This window comes from Alligator mississippiensis, chromosome 8, assembly GCF_030867095.1.
Source record: "Alligator mississippiensis isolate rAllMis1 chromosome 8, rAllMis1, whole genome shotgun sequence".
NCBI lineage: Eukaryota > Metazoa > Chordata > Crocodylia > Alligatoridae > Alligator > Alligator mississippiensis.
Genome location: NC_081831.1, coordinates 79,103,118 through 79,124,110, shown reverse-complemented (window position 1 = coordinate 79,124,110; position 20,993 = coordinate 79,103,118). Strand labels below are relative to the sequence as shown.

At 47.6% G+C, this 20,993-nt stretch overlaps 1 protein-coding gene across 4 annotated transcripts in view; it reads right to left on the bottom strand.

Annotated features, from left to right (window-relative positions):
- The window catches only part of FGF13 (fibroblast growth factor 13), a 333,006-nt gene that overhangs the window by 81,414 nt on the left and 230,599 nt on the right, over positions 1 to 20,993 (bottom strand). Inside the window, exon 1 of one of the 4 annotated variants that reach the window (XM_006260457.4) lies at positions 912 to 1,531. The exons of the other annotated variants lie outside the window; for them this stretch is intronic. Coding sequence (XP_006260519.1) covers positions 912 to 1,098 — 187 coding nt within the window. The 5' untranslated portion in view covers positions 1,099 to 1,531. Of the gene's footprint in view, positions 1 to 911; positions 1,532 to 20,993 lie in introns of those variants that run through there. 4 annotated transcript variants of the gene reach the window in all.

The following is a 20,993-nucleotide window of genomic DNA, read 5'->3' as shown; positions in this document are numbered from 1 at the left end:
ATCCGAAGGCAAAGGCTCGTGATAGTCTGCATAAGTATATTACTTCCTATTAGCAACCTTTAATAAGTGTGCTGAGAGATGCATAATTCCTATTCACCAACTCATTTGTCAGGAAACTAAACCAAATGCTGCTCCATTTTCTTGCAATAACATGCTCAAAACACCCCACAGACTGCTGGCAATTTTAGGCTTCCTTTTGGAATTAGTCGCCTATTACTCAGGTAGGTAAGAAATGGCACCTAAAGGCAAAATAACAACATACCTGGAGGGCTCTGCCTCTCCCAGGTACAAAACCCCGTTGACTGGGAGACTGATTCTTCATGCAAGCTACACACACGACCGGATGGATGCAAGAGGTATGCATGATATTCCTAGAAAGGGGCAGGGGATGAAGCATGGCTAACGTCTGGAGGCTGATGACTAAAGCAAGCAGCCTGTTCTCATGCAATTAGCTCTACAGCAAGATGCAGAGATTTGACAGAGAAGGTAGATCTCAGACCACGAAGTTACTGAACGTGCAGGCCGAGGGACCACACAGTAAAAAAACAAAGGGGGTGTGTGTTTGGGGAGAAGGGATTTCCTTTGCATTCTTCCTCTCCTCCAATAAATTGTGTGTGTGCGTGTCTGAGAGTTGCCAGACCAGTATATCACCGGTGTATGTGCAAGGGCGAGCGTGCATGTGAGAAAGAGAGAGCAAGCGCTGGCGTAGGTCAAGCAAATACCCGGAGGAGCGTGTGATGGAGGAACTGGCACTGTGCGTCCATGCCCACCAGATCAGACACATCAGCCATTGCCACGCCGGCACACTCATTGCACCCACCGGGAGACAGCAGTCCCCCCTTCCCTCTTTCCCCACGCACACGCCGGCCCACCTTAAACAAAAAACGACCCCAAAGAGAACCCGTGCCAACCTGGTCGCCGCCTTCGCCTTTTCTTGGAGCCAAAGAGTTTGACTCTGGAAAACACATTCAACTTGTTCTTGTCGCAGCTTCCCTTGTTCTTGCTGGGGCTGCTGACACACTTGCAGGCATTGGATTTCTCACGCTCCCGGGCTTGTCTCTTCTGGCGGATCAGGGAGCTGGCGATCGCTGCGGCCATCGCTGCCACTGCCCCGACACCACTGCCGGGTCAGACACAGAGGGTCTGGGTGCTGGCTGCGGGCGCAGCAGCCAGCATGCTGCTCTCTCCTTCCCCAAAACCGGGGGCAGAGGATCGTGCTCCTGACCGCCTCGGTGGCTCCGGCGACACGGGCGCGTGGGTTGGAAGCTCGCCTTGCCACCAAGATCAGGATGCAGCGGCTTGGTCAGTGCAGAAGACCTCCCCGCCGGTCCCGGGCTTCTCCCCCTCACAACTTCTGGCAGGGGAAAGTTTGCAAGCAGGGCTCAGTGTTTCTCGGGAGATGGCGTCGATGGCTCGCTGGGCAACCCTCCGAGCTGCTCCGGATGCACCGTTCGCACGCGGACGAGGCACATGCGCTTTGGCACAAGATCGATTCAGCTTTGCCTGGCCTCAGTATTGTTTAACTTTTCACCCACCCTCCCTTTCCCATTCAAATCCCAGCAAACACCTGTTAGACTCCAATAGGGTCCATCTGATGCAGGGCTTCCCGGTTGCTTTCTCCTTTAATCCCCTCCCTTCCCCTTCTTCCTGAAGAGGAGATCCGGAGCACAAAAAGAAATTGCACAGCGATGGAGACACTGGGATGAGGTGGCTGCTGCTGCTGCCAGGAGCCCTGGCTTGGCTGTCTCCGCTGATCCTCGCAGGTGAAGCTCCCGCACAGCCTCTGCTCCAACGCTGCCGCGCTTGTCTTTTTTGCACTGCAACACTTCTAACTATTCAGTCAACAGCAACAGCTCCCCTGACGACTAGTTGCCAGCAGCACCAGTGCCGATACTGCAGCTGCAGTAGCCTTCAGGCAGCGGAGACACACGCGCTCACACATTGCACACGCACCGGGAGCTGTGCGCTGGCTCCGGCAATGAGACGACGCAGCGAGCCCCTTCTCTCATCCTCCCCACCCCTCCCTCTCCCTCTCCCTTCTCCTCCCTTCGGCGAAGGCGGCAGCCTCACAGCCTCTTTGTGTGGCTCCTTCCAGAGAGCAGGACCCGGGGAGGGAGGCTGGGAAGCAGGAGCTGCTCAGAAAGGTGCGGCACCATCAGCAGCATCTCGGTGCAGGCCCAGAGCGGAGGGGGGGGGATGCTGCATGAGACACAGGGCACCTGCTCTCCAGGCGAGAGGCAGACACCCAAACAGACGTGACCGTGATGAGTAAATACTCAGCAGCTCGGGGACAGGGACTGGATTTTCCCCCGGAAAAACAAGGCCACCTGTCAGGCAGAGCCCAGGGCACGGTTTCAAGCAGCATGAAGGAGTCGGGGGGGAGGCGAGGAGGTGTTATAATGGGAGCATCGGTGCTTTCCACCCTCTGGTTTTAACACATCCCTCTTCCCTCCTTCCTGCAAGCACCTGCCCCTTGTCTCAAGCACTTGGGAGGATGTAGCAGGGACCCAGTGGACCCCAAGGTCCCTTTCCTTTTCCTCTGCCCCCCGCCATCACCCCTTGCTCCAATTTCTACCTGGAAATCCCTGCAGGTGGGGGAACAATTCTGGCTTTTGACCCATGCCTCTATTTCCCTCTGCCTGGCCCTCTCCTTCCTCTGTGAGCCCCAGCCCATCCTCTGCCTCACAGACCCACTTGCTCCCTCATCTCTCACTGCATTGACGTGGTGGCTGAGGTCTTGGTTGAATGAGAGCAGAAGGAGCTAAACTCCTGGAGACGGGAGGAGTTCAGGGGTTGGAGAAGGACCCAGCTGGCGTGGGGAGATTGGAGGCAGCGTGGCCGGCCACATCCCATGATTTAGAAACCACCACGGTAGGATGCAGGAGCCTCAGTCTGCCCCGGCGAGTCCCAGCACCCGCTGCAGGGAGCGAGGGGATATCCGCAGCTCTGCCACTGACTGCCCGTGAGACCCTGGGCAAGTCACTTCCTCCCGTGAGAGGCAGGCTGCTGAATCGAGGCAAACTCCAGCTGGAAATGAGATGCGAACGTGCACACGTGACAAATGCCATTGCAATGTGCCATGGGAGCACGTTACCTCAAGGGACGGAGCAACTTTACCATTGCTTGCAGTCTTTATCCAAGACTGAACACCTGTTTAAAAGACGCGTTATAGTCAACGGTGCCGGGCTGGGGTCATCGCTGTGGTCCAAAGGTTAAAGTCGTTTCTCAGGGTCCTCCACATGTCTAAATCTCCAGTCCTCACTGCTGAGATGGAGGAAGAGGGGCTGAGAGAGCAGCTCTTTCACTGCACTAATGTTAAGTCACAGGGCTGAGCCAAGACCAGGAACTCGCCCCAGCTAAATCAACCCAGTGGGAAGTGGCCCGAAACGATGGAGATCCTCGGTAAGCCCAGATGATTGCTGATCTCCGGCAGAGCATCCGCCCAGGAGCTTGTAAGGGTAACCACGGCTGCTTCCATAACATCAGGCTTCTTCAATGCTCCTAGAGACCGTGTGCCCCCTTTTTTCTCTGCCGGATGCATTTTACCGCTAAGCCGGAGATTTCTGCACGGAGCATCTATTTAAACGTGAGGGCAAAGGCAGGCTCTCCTGACAGCTTTTTTCCCCGCTTGAGACTCGGGCAGTGCTTGAACCTTCCTCTGCTCTCAGTGCGCTGAGATGGAAACTAGATGCCTCGTGCCACAACGTGGGTGCGATGCTGCAGCTGTTTGGAAACTCAAACAGCTGGAGTGCAAATGTCCCCATCTTTGCAACAGCTGCATTTGTTTCCCTGATGAGCACTAGAACCAGTGCACATCTGGATTCATGTTTTTGGTGGAGAAGAGTTTCAGTCCCAGGAAAGTGAAGCCCCATTAGCAGAAACGCCAATCCCTTTGCAATATTTCTAATTCCCGAGTTGGATATTTAAGTGAGCCTGAGACCCTGCTTTAATGAGGCGGTAGGATGTAGCTAGAGTCACACGTATCCATCTGTTTAGCAGTTATTCATCATCTATACCAGTTTCAGTAGCTGGCTTCTATCAGGCATCTCCCTCTCTGAAGCATCCACATCTTCAGGCTAAATAGGGGACCACTTTGCTGAGCAGCGACTCTCAGGCAAGATGCCACAGCACTCTCGAGTGTCTTGAGATCCTTTCAAGGATGCTGTGGGTTGCTGTGCAATGTTAGCACTGTTAGATGGGCGAACATGAGTCACAGGATGAATCCAGAGATGTCAAATAGGAAACCAGGTAACAAAAGCACTTGGACCTGTTGTAGTCTTTTTGAGCACTTTGCAGCAGTAGAATTGCTCTCTCATTTTCCTGTAGTCAAAAAACAAGTAAAAAACGAAGAGCCAGCACTTTCCAAGGGGTGCCTCGAGTCTTAAAAGGTTGAGAAGCACTGCTGCGGAGATCAGGCTACCCCGTGACAGGAGTCACCTGGAATTTTTTTTGAAATATAAATTGTTACCTGGTGAAATACTACAACTGAGAAGACCAGCTTTATGATTCAGAAGTGTCACCGCTGCACCTCTTTGTCAATCAACCCCAGATGCGTGAAATCGGACCCTATAAAAGCCAGCTAACTTTGCCAATTAGCAACAGATATACTAGCAAATACTTTACTGTGAATAATACTTTAGTTGCCATTTATATGGGTCATACACTTCAGGTTTTCTTGGATTTACTCATTATTTTGCAACATTTTTCATGAATGTTGTTGATGCAACTGTTTGGTATGCAGGACGTTGAGGATGCGCCACTTCATTGTGATGGTTTATATTAATCATATGATATCATTTCCTTTTCCTGGATGGATGAACAGATCCTGTATAATCCACTTACCATTGCAGATGCTTATGGAAAACAAACTTTCCATTTGCTTTTTCTTATGCCAAGCATAATATTTGCTGAGAAAACTCATTTGCACCAATGCTCATAGAGAAGTAACATAAGACGAGCAAAAAGTGCTGTATGCAAATCTGAATTTAAAGATCAACAACCAGCCCTTGATAGTTTTCTGCATGACACATGCCTCCAACAAACATTGTGAGTATAAAGAGCCCCTGATGATGCTGCCTTAGGATAGGAAGGATCTCACTGCTCCAGACCCAGCCTTTATAAAGTAGATTGCTTTAGCATTATACTGATGAGAACAAGTAAATATTGGCTTTGCATTATTTGATCGGCGAGCGTAATAAATGTGTTCTTTCCCATTCGCTCATGCTAGCAAAATGTAATAAATGCATGGCTTCTTATTTCCTGAAGCTGCTTTCCTGGGGCCTCCCAAAGAATTTCAAAATGCAGAAGGCGGCTATAGCAAGTCTTGGGCACAAATCCTCTTGATACATCACTCAGAGTCAAAGAGTTAATCCCTCACCCCAGGAAAGTCAGAGACTCATAGAAAATGAGGGCTAAAGGGACCTCAGGAGGTCACATCCAGTCCAACCCCCTGCTCCGAGCAGGACTAGCCCCAACTACATCATTCAGCCAGCCCCCAAGCAAATCTCCTAGTACCAGAGGTCAGCATGAGACCTATGCATGGGGCACGCTGCCCCAGTGCTACTAAAGGAAAGGATCTGGACTTCCACGTGTCACCGGCTGGATAGATGGACCTTGGTTCTGGTCCATTATAGCAATTCCTGTATAAGGGCCAACAGCCTCTCAATTGCAAATATACAAGGAGTTTAGTCGAGGCTATTTTTCCCCCTGCAAGTGGCATTTCTGCTAATGAGCATTTCCAGCTTGTGATGCAGACACTCTCAAGTCCTTACACAGTACCGGACTCTGGTCTGCAGTAACCGAGAGATGCAATTTGCTCTTGTAGTCTCCTATACTGGGACTGGCTGCAGGGAAAGCAAAGGCTCTTTGTATGTGCAAGCCTTTCCCCAGTGCAAAACTTATCATTGGCCCAAACTGGGGCTGAGTACCGTTGCCTGTTTTACCAATTCCAGGAGAAAGGTGCAAAACATCTGCTTTATGTGCCATCTCCCTGAATCATTTGTGCCGCAGCCGGTCCCACAGCGCTGCTGTCTTTCATGAGTTTGAATTTCTACAGAGTGCCTGTGGGCAGTACTGTCATGAAACATATTGTAAGTTTTGACAAGCCGTATAGTCTTTGCGGCTTGCCTCGTTGCCAGCTGTAGTCTTTTGGGTGCTTCCGAATCGAGTCGCTTCCCCCGCCCTCGACTGAGCACGGATTCGATTTCGACGCACGAACGTCAACAGACGTGATCGAGTGCGGAGCAGCGTATCAATGCAACCCCGCGGTCAGAGGGAGGAAACCTTGTAGGAAAGGTGGCATTCGCAGGCTGCCTGTTAAGGGCATTTTTGATGTAACATACTTCTTTCCAAGGAATCGGACATCCTCTGTGCTCTGTATGGACGGTAATGATCTTAAGGATAATACTCCTCAAAAGCAGGGGTTTTGCTCGAGTGCATTTGGTCCAAATACTCCATCTTCACACTCCTACCAGCTGGGGGGAAACTGCACACCCGATTATCTTCTTTTTGCCTTCGTGGGGTGCATTTGAATCTTTTTAAGGGAAAAAATACCTTGGAGGAGAAAACCCTGGCCTGACTTTATCAGTCTCCTCACTGCAAGCTCTTTAGGATAGGACTTTTTTTTCCCCCTCCCCATTACCACGCACGTTGTCCACGCTTGACAAATAGTCTAGAAAAATGCTCTCAAGATTTATGGTGGGTACAACATGAGCAGGCCGATGCTGTGCTAATGCACGCTGCATGAGGATGCGAGCCAGCCAGAGATGGCACGCTTGATTTTGGTCCCATTTTCACCATGATCCCTTCAAGTAAATAGAGCTACTCCAGATTTGCAAGAATTCAAAGGAGATCTGAGAGCCTGGGCACAAGTTTGCACCAATGACCTTTACACTGGACATGAAGTAGAAAGGAAGATAACCAGCTCTTCCAGGATGGCTGCTGAAGGTGGTGGAGGAAACAGATAATAGTCTTGTCTACAGCAAATACATATCCAAGTATAGAAGTAATCACAGGGCATTTACGCTGGGCAGAACTTCTTTTCCCTTGAAGTCAACTGTCTCAAACTTAGTTTGGTCTGCTTCCCCAGTTTCAAGTCAGATATACTGCCGCGTGCCTCTATGATTTCATGTTATGGATAATGAACCTTAATGAACAGCACCTGATGAAACCAGTTTGAGTTCACGCAACTCGCTATGCATCTCCAATTTACTTAGTCTATAAGGTGCATCTCTACCCTGCCTTCTGCCATCTCTACCCTGACTTCAGACTAACATGGATACCTACCTCTCAATGAACTGTTCTTTTGCTTCCTTTTTCTTTAGTTATATTTCCCTTGGTCCTTCTGCTTTCCTTTCCATCCTCCTCACGTACCCTCTAGAAGCAAACTGCATAGCTGCAGGATACCACATCCCCCCCGTTTGAGAGGGACTGCCCTAAGCAAGCAGTGCCAGTATTTCCCGGGGAGGGCAAGGAGCTGCTTCCCCTGCTGCTTGCCTCTTGATTAAAGAAAGAAAGAAAGGCCTGACCTTCCTCCCATAGCTTCACAACTAGGATTGGAAACATGAGGCTGGGGTTGCTACCTGCTCTTGCTGGCGGCTAAGCAGCGAAGCTACTCACTTCGTGCTGTGCAATGAGGATCTCGGGCTGCCTGGCTGATAGAGTGGCTTCATTTTCTGCAAAGGCTTCCTACTTACCCCCCCGGTGCAGAGCAAGATTTGAACCAAATGAAGGGTCATCGGGAGGTTTCTTTCTATGTGCAGGGTGGAAAACACGTGTCCCCAAATGGCAGTCAGAGGAAGGTCCCAGTCTCCTGGTAGCGCCAAAAGCAGCAGATCAAACAAACCCACGAAGCGTGAGTCTGCAGAGCGGAAGGAAACTCTCCCATTCTTCCCAGCAAAACCAGCTAGTAACAAAACACGCCAGGGAAGAGGTCATTTCCCCTCCTATTTGCACATTGCATCAGATCTTGCTGAAGTGCCTGATCTGCTTCCCCAGTTTCAAGTTGGATGTATAAGTCGGTTGGACGATCACCTGTCTGGGGTCTTGTGAACCCAGCATTCATTCCTGCCTGTGGCAGGGGGTCAGGCTAGATGATCTGTTCAGGTCCCTCCTGACCCTAGCTACTATGACCTATGAAATTATATGGATGTGGGTATCACTTCATACCGGGGGTACTCTAGCTTTTGGCCATGCAGGTCAGATGAGTAGCAAGGAGCCAGTGCATGGGCCAGATCAAACCCTTTGCACCCAGATCAGACCCTGCATGCTGGGATTGTGCCCTGGCACTGCCCCTACCCAGCCCCACGTGCCGGGGTCTGGCCCTGCCCCTGCCCCTGCCTGGCTCTGCACACTGGGATTGGGCGCTAGCGTGCAGGGCTGGGGCTCCCCTTGGGTCCAGATATTTGGAAGCAGAAGAGCAGTGCCAAATGTCAGGGCCCATGGGCAACCTCACAAACCAGATGCCACAGCATAGGGGGCTGGATCTGCTCTACAGGCTAGGGGCTGGCTTGAAACGACAAACTGATCTAACTTTGTGCTCTGAAATTATTACCTTTAACCTAAACAGTCCAACTTAATAACCAGACACGGGCAGAGCAACCTCCTGCAGGTACCACCCGTGCTCCAGGTCTGCCTGGTGAAAATGTGGCATTCAGCCCTGAATGCAGGAGCTCCCTCCCTCCTGGGGTTCGCCAGCGTCTGAACTGGACATCTTTTGGAAACGCAGCAGGGCCTTTCTATTTGAGCAGGCATTTAGCAGCCATAGCTAGGCCGAGACGACGTTCACTGGATCTTTGCTTTACTCTGTTTTATTCTATTTTATTTATGCTCATTGCCCTTTTAAGTTCTACTGTTTCTTTTATTGTAAGCCACCCTGAGTCTTTGCTGGGTAGGGCGGCATATAGCTCACATAAATAACCGGGGGCGGGGGTGTCTTGTTACACATTGCACACGGCTCTGCTCACATATGCATTTAAAGTGCATTGCTGGGGTCTCTCTACAAGGCTCTCAAATCCTCACCCTGCTTTTCTCTTACAGCATTGCACCATCTCTGCTGGGCCAGGGCTCTCTGGAGTGAGTACAATTTGGACCTTGACAGCACATCTGCATGACAGATCCTGCCCTGTAGTGACCTGGACACCAGCAGCCTCCTGTTAGACCCTCAGGGTGAAAGAAATCCTGTGGTGGAAACAGGAGCTTTGCCCATGCCCACTACCTCCAAAAAGCTGGCCTCTACCCAAGAGAGAATTTCAGCTGGCAGCGGTCCTGATGAAATGGGCCCTTTTGGGAAAGCAGGGCTCTGGGGTGGGGGGAAAAAAGGCAGGGTAAAGACATATGTTTCCCCATGTTAAGCTGTAATTTAACATCTCCCATCCCCTGCAAGAGATCCTTCACACCTGAGGATCCTTCAGACCTGAGGATGAGTAAGTGGGTAGTGCCACCCAATGATCCCTGGGTACATAGCATACTTCTCCATTGCACCATATTTCTCTATTGCACCACCATGGCATACATAGCAATGTCTCCATTGCACCCGCTGAGGCAAAGGGCATCAAGCAAACACTAGCCAACACATCCCTGAATGGGAAGCACCCCACCCAAGCCTTTTCCATGCATCGCCACGTACTGTGATTTGACCTACTGCTCCCCCGAGTCTCCTGCAAAGCCGTGGCACGCTGTACCCAGGCTCCCTGCGCATCAGTATGCACGACCGTCTACTGATTCACCTCTTGGCGGGAGGACGCGCAGAACCAGGGATGCAAATGACAGCGTGTTATTGATGAAATATTTACATCTCAGCATGGAGCTAAACGAGAAGAGGGGTCTGTGAGCCACTGTCAAATCCCAGGCAAAGCAGCCTTGCTGTGCGAGAAAAACACCGCGCACGATTCCCGCCAGACACGTGGCAAGGAGGCCGGCGCATCACGCAGTGGATGCTCTGCTCTAATGCGATAGATGTGGGGCCTCTCTCCTGGACAGGGCTGCAGCAGACTCTCTGGGCCTTATACCGAGTCTCCTCTTGCTGACATCCATAAATCTCCACCGGCTTCCCGGACATCTCCCGTGCAGCTTTGGAAGGGGCTCGTTTCACATGCCTGGTTCTCTGCTAATGAGCAGATATCTGGGACGTTGTTGCCTTGCATACCTTCATCTTATGCTGTCTCTAAATGACTGCTGCCTGAGACCCACGTGGACTGCCTTATACTGGTTTTCCATTGAAAAAGAGGCACGGTCATGGCACCATTTAAGCGTGCGTTTAACTAGCTCACACCTTACAGCACGTCTATTAAGGCAGGATGCTAATCCAGGCACGCTTAGAGCAAGGGTGTACTAAGACTCCAGCCAGGGTCAGACCCAGCAAAGGAGACCTTGAACTCAGCATGCCCTGAGGTTTTACAGAAAACAGAGATACTGCCAAAAAAGAAAGCCCACTGCTTGCAGGGGAACCTGCAGCCCCTTAACTCACTTCTGTCACTCTATAGGGGTTCAGCACAATATGTGGAGGGTATCGGGCTGCATTAGCGGTGCAAAGGGAGGGTGGAGGGGTCTTCACCATCTCCTTCTGCCTACAGAGCTCACCATCCATCTGACAGTGCTTCATCTGAGGCTGGGGAGTCTCCAGCCAGCTCAGAGCCTGTCCATCACTCAGTCTGCCCATCTGCAAAATGGACGTAATGACATTCACCTGCCAAATATGGGTGCGGCGAATCATAAATAATCCAGACCCATCCATCACGTGGGGGTTTGTACACGAATAATTCAACATCAGCAGAAGGAACGAGCCACGGCAAGGCTCACCAGAAAAGTCCTTAAGGATTGAAAAGCAGCCAAATACAAACAGGGGAACGTAGCAAAGCCTCCCCCCACGTTGGATTTCAGCAGGAACGACGGTTCGCATCTCCTCTGTATCAGCTAATAAGGGGAGAGCGTTAATCCTGAGCATGACAGCATGTCCATTTGCATTATACCACAAAGTTTTTGCATTGGGGTGCAGGAATCCACCCCTGGGAAAAGCGCAGTGCGTAAACACCAGGGTCTCAGATGCGGAGCGTCGCCAGCAAAACCCCATTTTTCTCCTGCCAAACTCACCGAACCTGAAGAGACGCGCACAGCTTTCTGCAGTGATCAGATGACTCCGAGGCCCCTAACACGTATCTGCCCTTCTGTCTAAAACAGATCACCGATCTACTAAATTAAGCCACCAAAAGGCGGCTTAATCACATGCACCGCACCCACGTACAGCCCAGTCCTGCTTCAACAGCTCACCCCATCAAATCACCTACAAACATGGAGCTAAACGCTCGCCAACAGTCAAGCGTTCTCACATCCACACACCTGAACTGACTAACCGTGCAAACTCATCACTGCCACCCTCGTCCTCCTCCATGTCTCCTTTTTTTTTTGGTGTGCATTGCTCTCACTTGTCATCTCTCCTGGCAGCAGGAGCCTTCTTTCAATTGCTCCAGTTTAAAGGAACAAAAAAAGAAAACTTCTTTGCATGCTTTCAGGTGAAGTGAAAATGAAAACTCAGCCTCGTGTTGAGACCTTCCAGTGGAGGCCGACTGTATAAAGCTTTAGGTTGCTATAAAATTTGGGCTGCTAATCCTAAAGCTGGGGGGGGGGGGGGGGGGGGGGGGGGGGGGTTGCCTAGGGACAGAAGGAAGGACGGTCCACAGAGTTAGGTCCTGGATGGGTTTTGTTTTGCAAGGGGCTTCCCTGCAGCATAGGGCCACCCAGGCTAAAAGCATCAAGTGACTAGCTGATCTAAAGGACTACGTCCTCTTTCTTGCACCCCTGTTCTGTGCACACCTGGGGGTTGTGCAACGCCCACTAACCAATGGGTTACACAAGCAGCTCAGATGGGTGGCTTATGTAACTCTACTAGAGCTGAGCTGGTTTCATCGCACAACCCACGAAACAGCTTCAAACATACAAACCATCATCATTTATTCACCTAGCGCCTGTGCTGCTCCCTCGAGTTCATCAATGCAACCTTATTTTTGTTAAAATAATTGAACTTAAAAGCGAAGTACACAACGGAGTGCGAAGCTGGCAAAGAGGACACAAGGAAAATGTGAATGATCAAATCCTCACCCCGCACGGGGGGAAGGCTGGACACAGACCGCCCGACGCAGAAACGGCTGAGACGACACACGGAGACAAACTCAGTCAATGGTGAAAAATCCTGCGGCCTTCGCCGCGTCCGTGCTGCAAGTCGAGACGGCTAGAGCTTTTCAGGCTCTTGGATGAAATGTAAACTTGTGGAAGTTTGTCAGATTTGGCATTTTGGGGGGGATTTGTCAAAAAGCAGTCATTTTCTTTGTTTTTTCATTATTCTACTAAAAACCTGAAAAGTTTTGAAGAAAAAATGTTAACAAAAAAGAAATGAAAACATTTTCACGTATACTTTCTTGTGAGGAGACAGCTCTTTTCTGATCAGCTCGAGGTGCCCACTCCGGGTCCATCTTCCCCGGAGGCCAAGAATGAAACCTACTGGTCGAGACTGGGAAAGCTCCCATGTCTTGAACCTGTGGGTTTTGGATGTAAATACGGACCTTTCCGTTCGAGTTCGGGACAAAATTGAGAGGAACCGTTTGTTTAAAAAAATGCTGTTTGGGGACCGGCCAAAACCATTCAGGTTGAATTTGGCCAAAAGTTTCCTTGACCCCAAATAATTTGGTGTGGGGAGAAGTAGAGAAGCTGTGCAAAGAGGTCATTCCTGTGCAAAAACAATTATGATCATTTTGGGTAGATTCCCAAATATTTGTTTCTTTTGTGAGGGGTGGGGGAGGGATTGGAGCGCAGGGGGGAGCAATGGGGAGTTGGACCCAAATCAAAAAACCCTTTATTTTTCATTGTGAGATGTAGCCTTTCAGAAGCAACTGGTTCTCTCTCGGCGCGAGGCGGTAGCGATGTCTGGACAACAGGTTGCAAAACTGCATCATGAGCTGCACTTATCTTGAGCCTTCACTTCCCCTGCACTCTGCCCTCATCTTCATCTCAGACAGATATACCTAACAGTCCAAACCTTGATCAGGTTTTGCAAGTGGACATTAAAAAAAAAGGAGCAGAAAAAGTATTTCCTCCTTTCTCCTAAGCAAGGAACTATTCTTTTTTCTTGCCTCTAAAAATGAGATTAGACCAAGAGAAATTATCAAGCCTTACATGAATAGCGGGTTGAAAATTCAATGTCTCATGAGACAGAGATGGGAGTTCTTGCCACCAGGAAAGATCTAGGAATCCTTCTTCTCAAAGGAATAATGCATTTATTTTTTAGGCAGTCATAACATGAGGGTGTACAAGGACTATATTTTTTTAATCATGTTGAAGGATGTTCAACTTTCTCCATGCTATTTCGTCTCTCTCTGTCAAGTCTGTACCATTAGGCTCAGTCCCTTAACAACTAATACTGCCACCGTGGGGCTGCCACAAAGAATACCAACACATGCTCTCCTAAAAAAAATAAAACCTCTGTTAAAAGCTTGAAAAACCACTCCTGTATAAAAATATGGGGCTTAAGCAAAATACATCATGGCACTGTGGTATGAAAATTTGGGGTTTCTTGAACCCATCTGGCATATCCTGCATGTTATCACTGATGAGACAGCATGTGTGTTCAACCCCAAACCAGGGTACTAAAACCCGTCACACCACCAAACCCAGTTAATGCAGTCCCTCTGACCTTACCTGCATGCGCAGAACCCAGATGGCTAGGGTTAGGTCCCTTAGCCTCCAGCAAAGATGAGGGGATGTGAACTAACCAAAGTATAGACAACTGTAACACACAGCTCTGCGGCTTGGCCGTTATTTGGGAACCCGCTGTGACTTAAGCAGTAGACCCCAATAAACCACGTTCTCTGTTACAAATGCAAGGTGCATGCATTCATAGACCCTCAGACACAAGATCATCTTTGAGGGTGACAGATGAAGCATCTTCCTGTCCTTGGTAGCACCACTGCTGACATGAATCATTGACAATTCACTCCTCGACTTGAAGAGCAAAGAAGGGCAAGTGGGATTGAAGTGTTCTCTCCACTTATTGCGGCTTGCAACAAAAAGTCCTTCTCGTGAAGGTCTAGACACAGAGCCAGAATATGAGACAAACACTTGATTTATAGGCTTGTTTAATATGAAGGCAAACGATCGCTTGCGGTAGCGAAGCTTGCTGCGGTTTTGACTATGTAGGTTTAATACGCATGAAATGGGTACCTCTCCTCCCACAGGTAAGATGGCTTAACTGACTGCCAACATTTCCACCAGGAGATAGCCAAGTTGAGAGCATTTGCCTTCTGAATTATTTAAAAGTGGTCCTGCTTGGCCACAGCTTATAAAACTGCAATGCAAAGGAGGAGCTAACCTCCGCCAAACTTTGGAGCTAAAATGTAGTCACAGGCTCAAAGAGGAAGGTCCCAAGGAACAAATAGCTCATATCAATGATGTGGCATGAGTTCAATTTTCACTTGCCACACATAAATCCTGTAGACTGAGGCCCTGATCCTGTGATTCGATCCGGGGAGTGAGCCCATGCCCATCCCACTGAAGCCAAGAGCCAGCACAGAGCTCACCCGGGTAGTTCCCCTTGTAGGACCAAGGCCTAAGGGCACAACTCTTAGCGCTGCCTGTCATTAGCTGCAAATGAAGCAATTGCTGAGATTGAGAAGAAGCGTCTCAATCCATAATTAAAGCGTTTTAAACATCAACTAGATATTTTTCTTCCTCTTCCTTTTCAGACTTGCAAATGCAATCCAGATGCACAAAGAACACGCTTCGGGCCGCAACGGAGGCGTACAAACGGCAGGAAATCTGCTGCTGACGTGGCAATTCCTCAAGGGACTTTCATTCAAGCCCTTTCTTCCTTCTCTCACGCTTTCCCTTCACAGCTGTGTAATATGTAAACTGTCTTAACTCAGGTTTTTACCCATAACTCTGAGCTCCTTTACTGCTCCTGCTTTAAAATTCGAGCTATCATAAAAGGCCCGATTCAAAATATCGCCACTGCCAGAGACGGGGTTTTCGGGAAAGCCCAGTTTCTCATAATTCAATTATCCTACAGTGCGGCTGTATGTCAACAGCTCCACAATAAATGTATAGCACAGATTTCCAGCATCCTCAGTGCCAGCCCAAAGGCACGAAATTGCTGCTAAAACCAGAAACAACAGGGACACCTAGAGTTTGTTCTTGTCACTACTGCATCAAGGTCATTTCCATTTTGCTTCAGTTTAACTTCTGCCGCTGCTGATATTTAATTACAAGACATTTATAAAGCGCCTAAAGCTGTCATTAACAGCAAAGGCACGCCAACTTGAAAGTGCGCGGTTCAAATCACTGGGCCGAGTTGTGTCCTTATATTATACCCAAACCTCATTTCAGCTTTTTCTCAATCCAGGGAATAGCTCGGTTCAAGTATGAATATCATTAGACTAGAAATCTACCCACAGCTTGAAATAGGAAGGCAATGCAGATCTGATGTGAATTCAGATTGCCAGGGGTATCAACTCCAATATAAAATAATTGTGTCCCCTAATGAAACAACCCTCAGCATCCCGGCTACGAGACAATTTAGTAGGGAATTGTCTGCTATCCACGGTGCTGAATGGCAGAAATACCAACAGAGCCAGGAATTGGAGTAAGTGGCCTGTAAGTCCAAATTCAAAGCTCTTTTAAACGAATGACCTTTGCATAGACTGCAATGGGTTTTGAATTGGACCTGAAGGGCTAAACCATGGTCTCTGTAGTCACACAATATGCAGAGTGGCATTGGGTATCAGGAAGATGAATACAGCCTGTAGCTTTGAACTGGCTTTTTACTAAATGCGGAGATTTATTTTATAAACACGGAGATTTACTTTATGCAGGCTGGCCAGAGAAAAACAAACTCTTTGCAAGCAGCTTTGACTGATCAGAAATAACTACATTTAATAAACATTTTGCTATTGACTCAATCTTGCCTTTTATTATGGGCAAAATATCTAGGACTTATTTTATACCAAAATCACCAAGGTGAGAGGCCACTTGGTAGCACCCTGTTTTAAAATATCGTCGCTCATCACAGATTATTTCATTTACTCACTGTATTTCTATTTACTACGTGAAGTTCAATGAGCAGCAACAAGGCTGGTGAGTGCCGGGTCATAAATATTTAATAGACAGTTACCAATTAACCAAAGGTTATTTCACATCAAGAATGATACGTGCCCAAATAAATGGTAAAGCTGAAAAAATACGCAACATTGCTCTAATTTTTCTTTATTCTTTTTCCCGGGCGCTTTGGGTTTGTTTTTCTTTGTCAGCTGCAGGGCGTTGGTTCACTCAGTAATTTGATCATTTCATACAGGCAAGAGGAAGGAGACGCTTTTTCATCGTTAAGGAAAAATAAAATTGCATTATCGTGCTCTAGCCTTTAGTTCAACCTTTTTAACAAAGCATGCTTAGGTTAAAAATCTAGAGTTTCCCACATTTATTTGCTTTTTAAAAACGCAGGAAAATATATGCTGTTACCATGCTGCCCTTGCTTTGCTCGGCACAGTATTCACATGTAACAGGAATTAAAATAGAAATCAAATCGCTGTCGGTTTTGCTTTTGTCAGTACAAGCTTTAGCCTAATGCTTGATAAAAAAAAGTTCATGTGCCGTGTTAACCAAGTGCGATTCAGAGGCCATCAAATCAGCCCGCACTGTATTCAAAATGTTGTTAAAATAGGAAAGATTTGCCACTTCAGCAATACGCGGTACGAGCTACAGTTCTCAGCCCGGATCGACAATAACGCTTACTTTCTTCATTTTAAAAAGTCCCTCGCCCAGTAACCAAGCCAACTGATGGAAAAGAGAAGAGCTATCGTATTATCTGCATGTAAATTAAGACTCAATCCCTTCCCCACCTTACCAGAAGGATTACATGCCAGGAAACATCTTCCAGTTCATTTCTCTAAAAAGATTGTTTAAATACATCTTACCTGAATACGACTTTTTTAACCCCAATGCCATGCTTCCTTATAAGCTGGTCCTGCCCAGACAGTTGCAGTCTACATTTGGAGCAGACACGTAGAGGGCAGATCAGAGAAAGTTTAAGGCATATTTAAAGTATTCTCTAAGGTACCAGCCAGAAACATCAAGCCCATACTCGTGGTATAGAGAGATCATTAATGGGCATTAGTGACAGACCATTATGACTTTCAGAGATCATTAAAGATTCATAATGTAGCAGTATTGTTCTGGCAATATCTAACCATTTCTTGGAGATAAATGCATGCCTCTCCTACCCTGTTTACTTAAACTTATTATTTTTGAGTGTAAAATTTTATTTTCTCTCTTCTAGAATTACAAACAATGCCTGTAACAGGATACTGCAGCACATTAAGCTGGCCTTTGGAGCTGGAGACTGGGTTGGCTTGATGCTTTTTATTGGAAGGCATTTTGCAATGTGAACAGCTCAACATTGGCTTTTGCAATGCAGAAAATGTATTGTTCTTTTTTTCCTTAAAAAAAGCTGAATTATTGATGAACAGTCAACATTACAAGTGTAAAAAGCATTTACAAGAACTGTCTTAGAATAATTATGGTGCGTGCTGCACCTTTTGAAATGTTTAGCCTACACTTTACAGCTCCACAAAGGCAGTTTCTGGACACCTGCAAAACTAGTAAAATTGCAGAGGTGGGTACTAGTCGTGTCCTGTAAGTGGGAGAGTCCTAATGCCCCGTGAAAGAAAGGGCAACCACATCTGGATTTCATTTTACAGATATTCTGTTGCAATGCTGATCACAATCATAATGCAACCTCATTCACTAGGGGTGACATGTGAATTCGCTTTAAGCCCCCTTTATGCTTGCCCTTGTCCAGACAAGTAATTTAAACCCATGCTTATACACTACCAAAATCAATGAGCCCTTTAAGAGTTGCATTTTCAAACACCCCTGCGCAATGTAAGATCTCCATCCCATTTGCAAAAGTGAAAACTGAGTTTCATTAAAGAGTTAGGCTCCCAACACATACATCCTTAAAGTCCTTGGCATCTAAATGTCCTTGAGGACCCGATCCTCATGAAAACTGGGGTCTTGTGTCATTCCCTAAAGATGATATCCCTAAGTGCTTTCTTACATATTCTTCTAATGGGTTAAAAGCTATCAAATTACTCTTTGTCCATATGTGTGTCTTGTATACTGGCAGTTTTTACAGCCACGTTGTCATTCCCAAGCTTTTATAATTCACACAGGATAAAAATACGGAAAAGGATCATCTGGCGGGTTGCTTACAACCAAGCTTGCCTATTCGCTGATCATCGTGCATGGTGTAACACAGGTTAACTAAGTCAGGCGGTCTTCATTTTCTTCCCTGGCTGGAAACACGCATTTTAAATACGACGCAATGAAAGGTTGGTGCTTCACTCGCTATGTAACTCGGGGGGCCGGCGGGTGGGCATTATATAAATCCCTTAGGGACTACTGACGATTTCAAGTGTAAACTGGCCTGCAAACAACCATGCAGTAAAGACATCAGACGTACTCCTAAATGTGAGGGGAATGACTGTTTGCATAGAATAGCTTGGATAAGGTCCACTTTTAGGAGATCATGACACGGGATTCAATAAATAGCCTTTCACTGTTTTACAGAGATGGATTGCAATAGAAATAAAGGTATTGTGTGGAAAGCATTCAAGTGAGATTTCCAGGTTCAACTGGAAACCCAAAATCAAAATTGAACTGAATGAGAATCCCAAAGGACTCCACTACTAATGATGAGAGGGCGCACGCAAACTAATTTAAGAATATTTTTTCTTGGCTTTATTGCTTCTTCTTACATATTCTGGTTTGCTAATGCATTGTCCTGTGACTCCAGAAACTACCTTTGATGTCCAGCTCAGTGAGTGCATGCCAGACTAATTTCCAAGATGAATTTAAGATTTGAAGATCACCTTAAATCATAACCGTTCTGCTCTGTGGTCGTAACATCACCATAAATCTCATTAAAGCTCTGCGCTAGCCTGTGCAAAATCAAGTAGTAGCATGAGAGTCGACCCAGGCAGTCTTAGCCCAGTGTTTCTGAGCATGTGCATGAAAATAAAATAAAAAAACCCACTAGTAACAGCATGCAAGAAATAATACGTTTTGCAGAAGTCTTTAAAGATGAATTATACCGTGTTCATTGAAAGAAGATAAAAAAAGATCTTGACACATAGGAAAGCCCACCTCTAAGTCACGGCTGCCCTGTACTGATTTCAGATTGGTGACCTGGAGGAAATCAACTTGATCTCACTATCCCCAGGACTGCCACTGAGCCCGTCAGGGTATCGGTCACTCCTTCACAATTATAAAGGTTTGTCAGAGTCATTGCACTTGTGCACAGTCATTGCACTTTTGCACACCAATCTCTTTTCTGCACACACCAATCACTATGACCCCGCCCTTCTTACAAAGTCCACATGCATGCGTAAGAACAAGCCCTGGGGATTTAACCAGCTCTTATTACAATTGTAAAGCCCATTCCCCAGCCCCTTCAGGCACCTCAAAAATTGGTAGGAGAACCCCACAACATATAATGATTCTATAATAAAGATGTTTTCATTATGTATTACTAATATGACCGGTGCTTATCCAGTCTTTATTACCCCCTAATGCATTTTATTGCACATTCACACATTTCATTGGTTTATTGACAACAGAAACGTACCTCTCGCACCCAATGTCTTTTATTTCAGCCTCTCTGCTTCTCCCGAGTGCATTAAATACATCTAGAAGGCAATGGGTAAGCTTCTCAGCCATGGAAAATGAATGTACCTCCATGGAAGCCAATGGGTGCTGCAGATTTCCATCAGTTAAGACCTGACTGAACAACTGTTTGGCCTATTAAAAGTGTGTACAAGCATTCAAATGAACCAGTGGAAGTTTGCACGGGGGTGCAAACTATTGTCATAGGGAAGCACGCCACCAAGCCCAGAGCTGCGGCTCTGGATGTGGTGGTAGGGCCTTGCCCGTAGCTGCTGCTAGGGCAGTCTTTGGTCCGTGGAAAAGGTAAGGATCATTCACCCAGCCCTCTCAGTGGGCAGCAATGACTTTTCCATGCATTTCCTGGCCCCCTGGGCTTTAGATGCTGCCCCACTGCCTGGCTGAGAGGTATGGATAAGTCACGGGCTTGGATGAAGCATGCTGGGCACTTCTCCTGGCAGGGTAAGGGCACAAGTGTTCATTCCTCTGCTAGCAACTGCTTGCATGCTTGTACTTGGGTTTTTCTATTGGTGGGACTTCAATTGCCCCAGGAGAAATGTAACACTTGGATGCATCCTAAGGGTGCATCCGAAGGGTGCATCCAGATGAGCGTGGATGTTTGTTTCCCCAGAGCGCGTCTCCACCCAGCCAGGCTCCAGTTTTGGGCAGCATGCCCCACCACCATGTGCACCGTCCTGTTTTTCGGAGTGGTTTTTTTTAACCCCAGGATCTCCTGGTGTCAAGAAAGCCCCCCCTCCGTGCTGCAAATTAGCAGCACAGGGACCCCCTTCATATGTGGCATGTGGATGTACAGACTGGTCTGCGGTGCCACGTGCCACACGTCTGCCTTCGTCTGGATGTGGCGCAAGAGTGCCTGGGAAGTTATCATGTGGCATCGCCTCGACTACAGCATCAGTGAAAATAGCCCCGCTGCACTGTTTTTAGGCCCAGGTGCAAAAAAAAAAAGAGCCATTGGTGTCACCAAAAGGGAATGGCCATTTTATTTTTGCCCCTGAACAACTTAATGTCGAATGGCAGTGTGCAGCCAATTCTCACCGACTGCTGCTAAATGATGAGGCCGATAAAAGAGGCTTCCACCTAAAGATTGGTATAATATCAATGATTGGTTTTAAAACCCTAAAAAAATGGAAAATTAGGCAAGTGAAAATACAGCGACAGTAGAGGACTATCAGAGGGAGATGCGCAGCAAAGAGCGAGCGAGCGCTGCTCCTGACGACAACGGCTGTTCAACCGGTGATACCGTCAGTGAAAACACTGCATCTAATCTGCCTGGG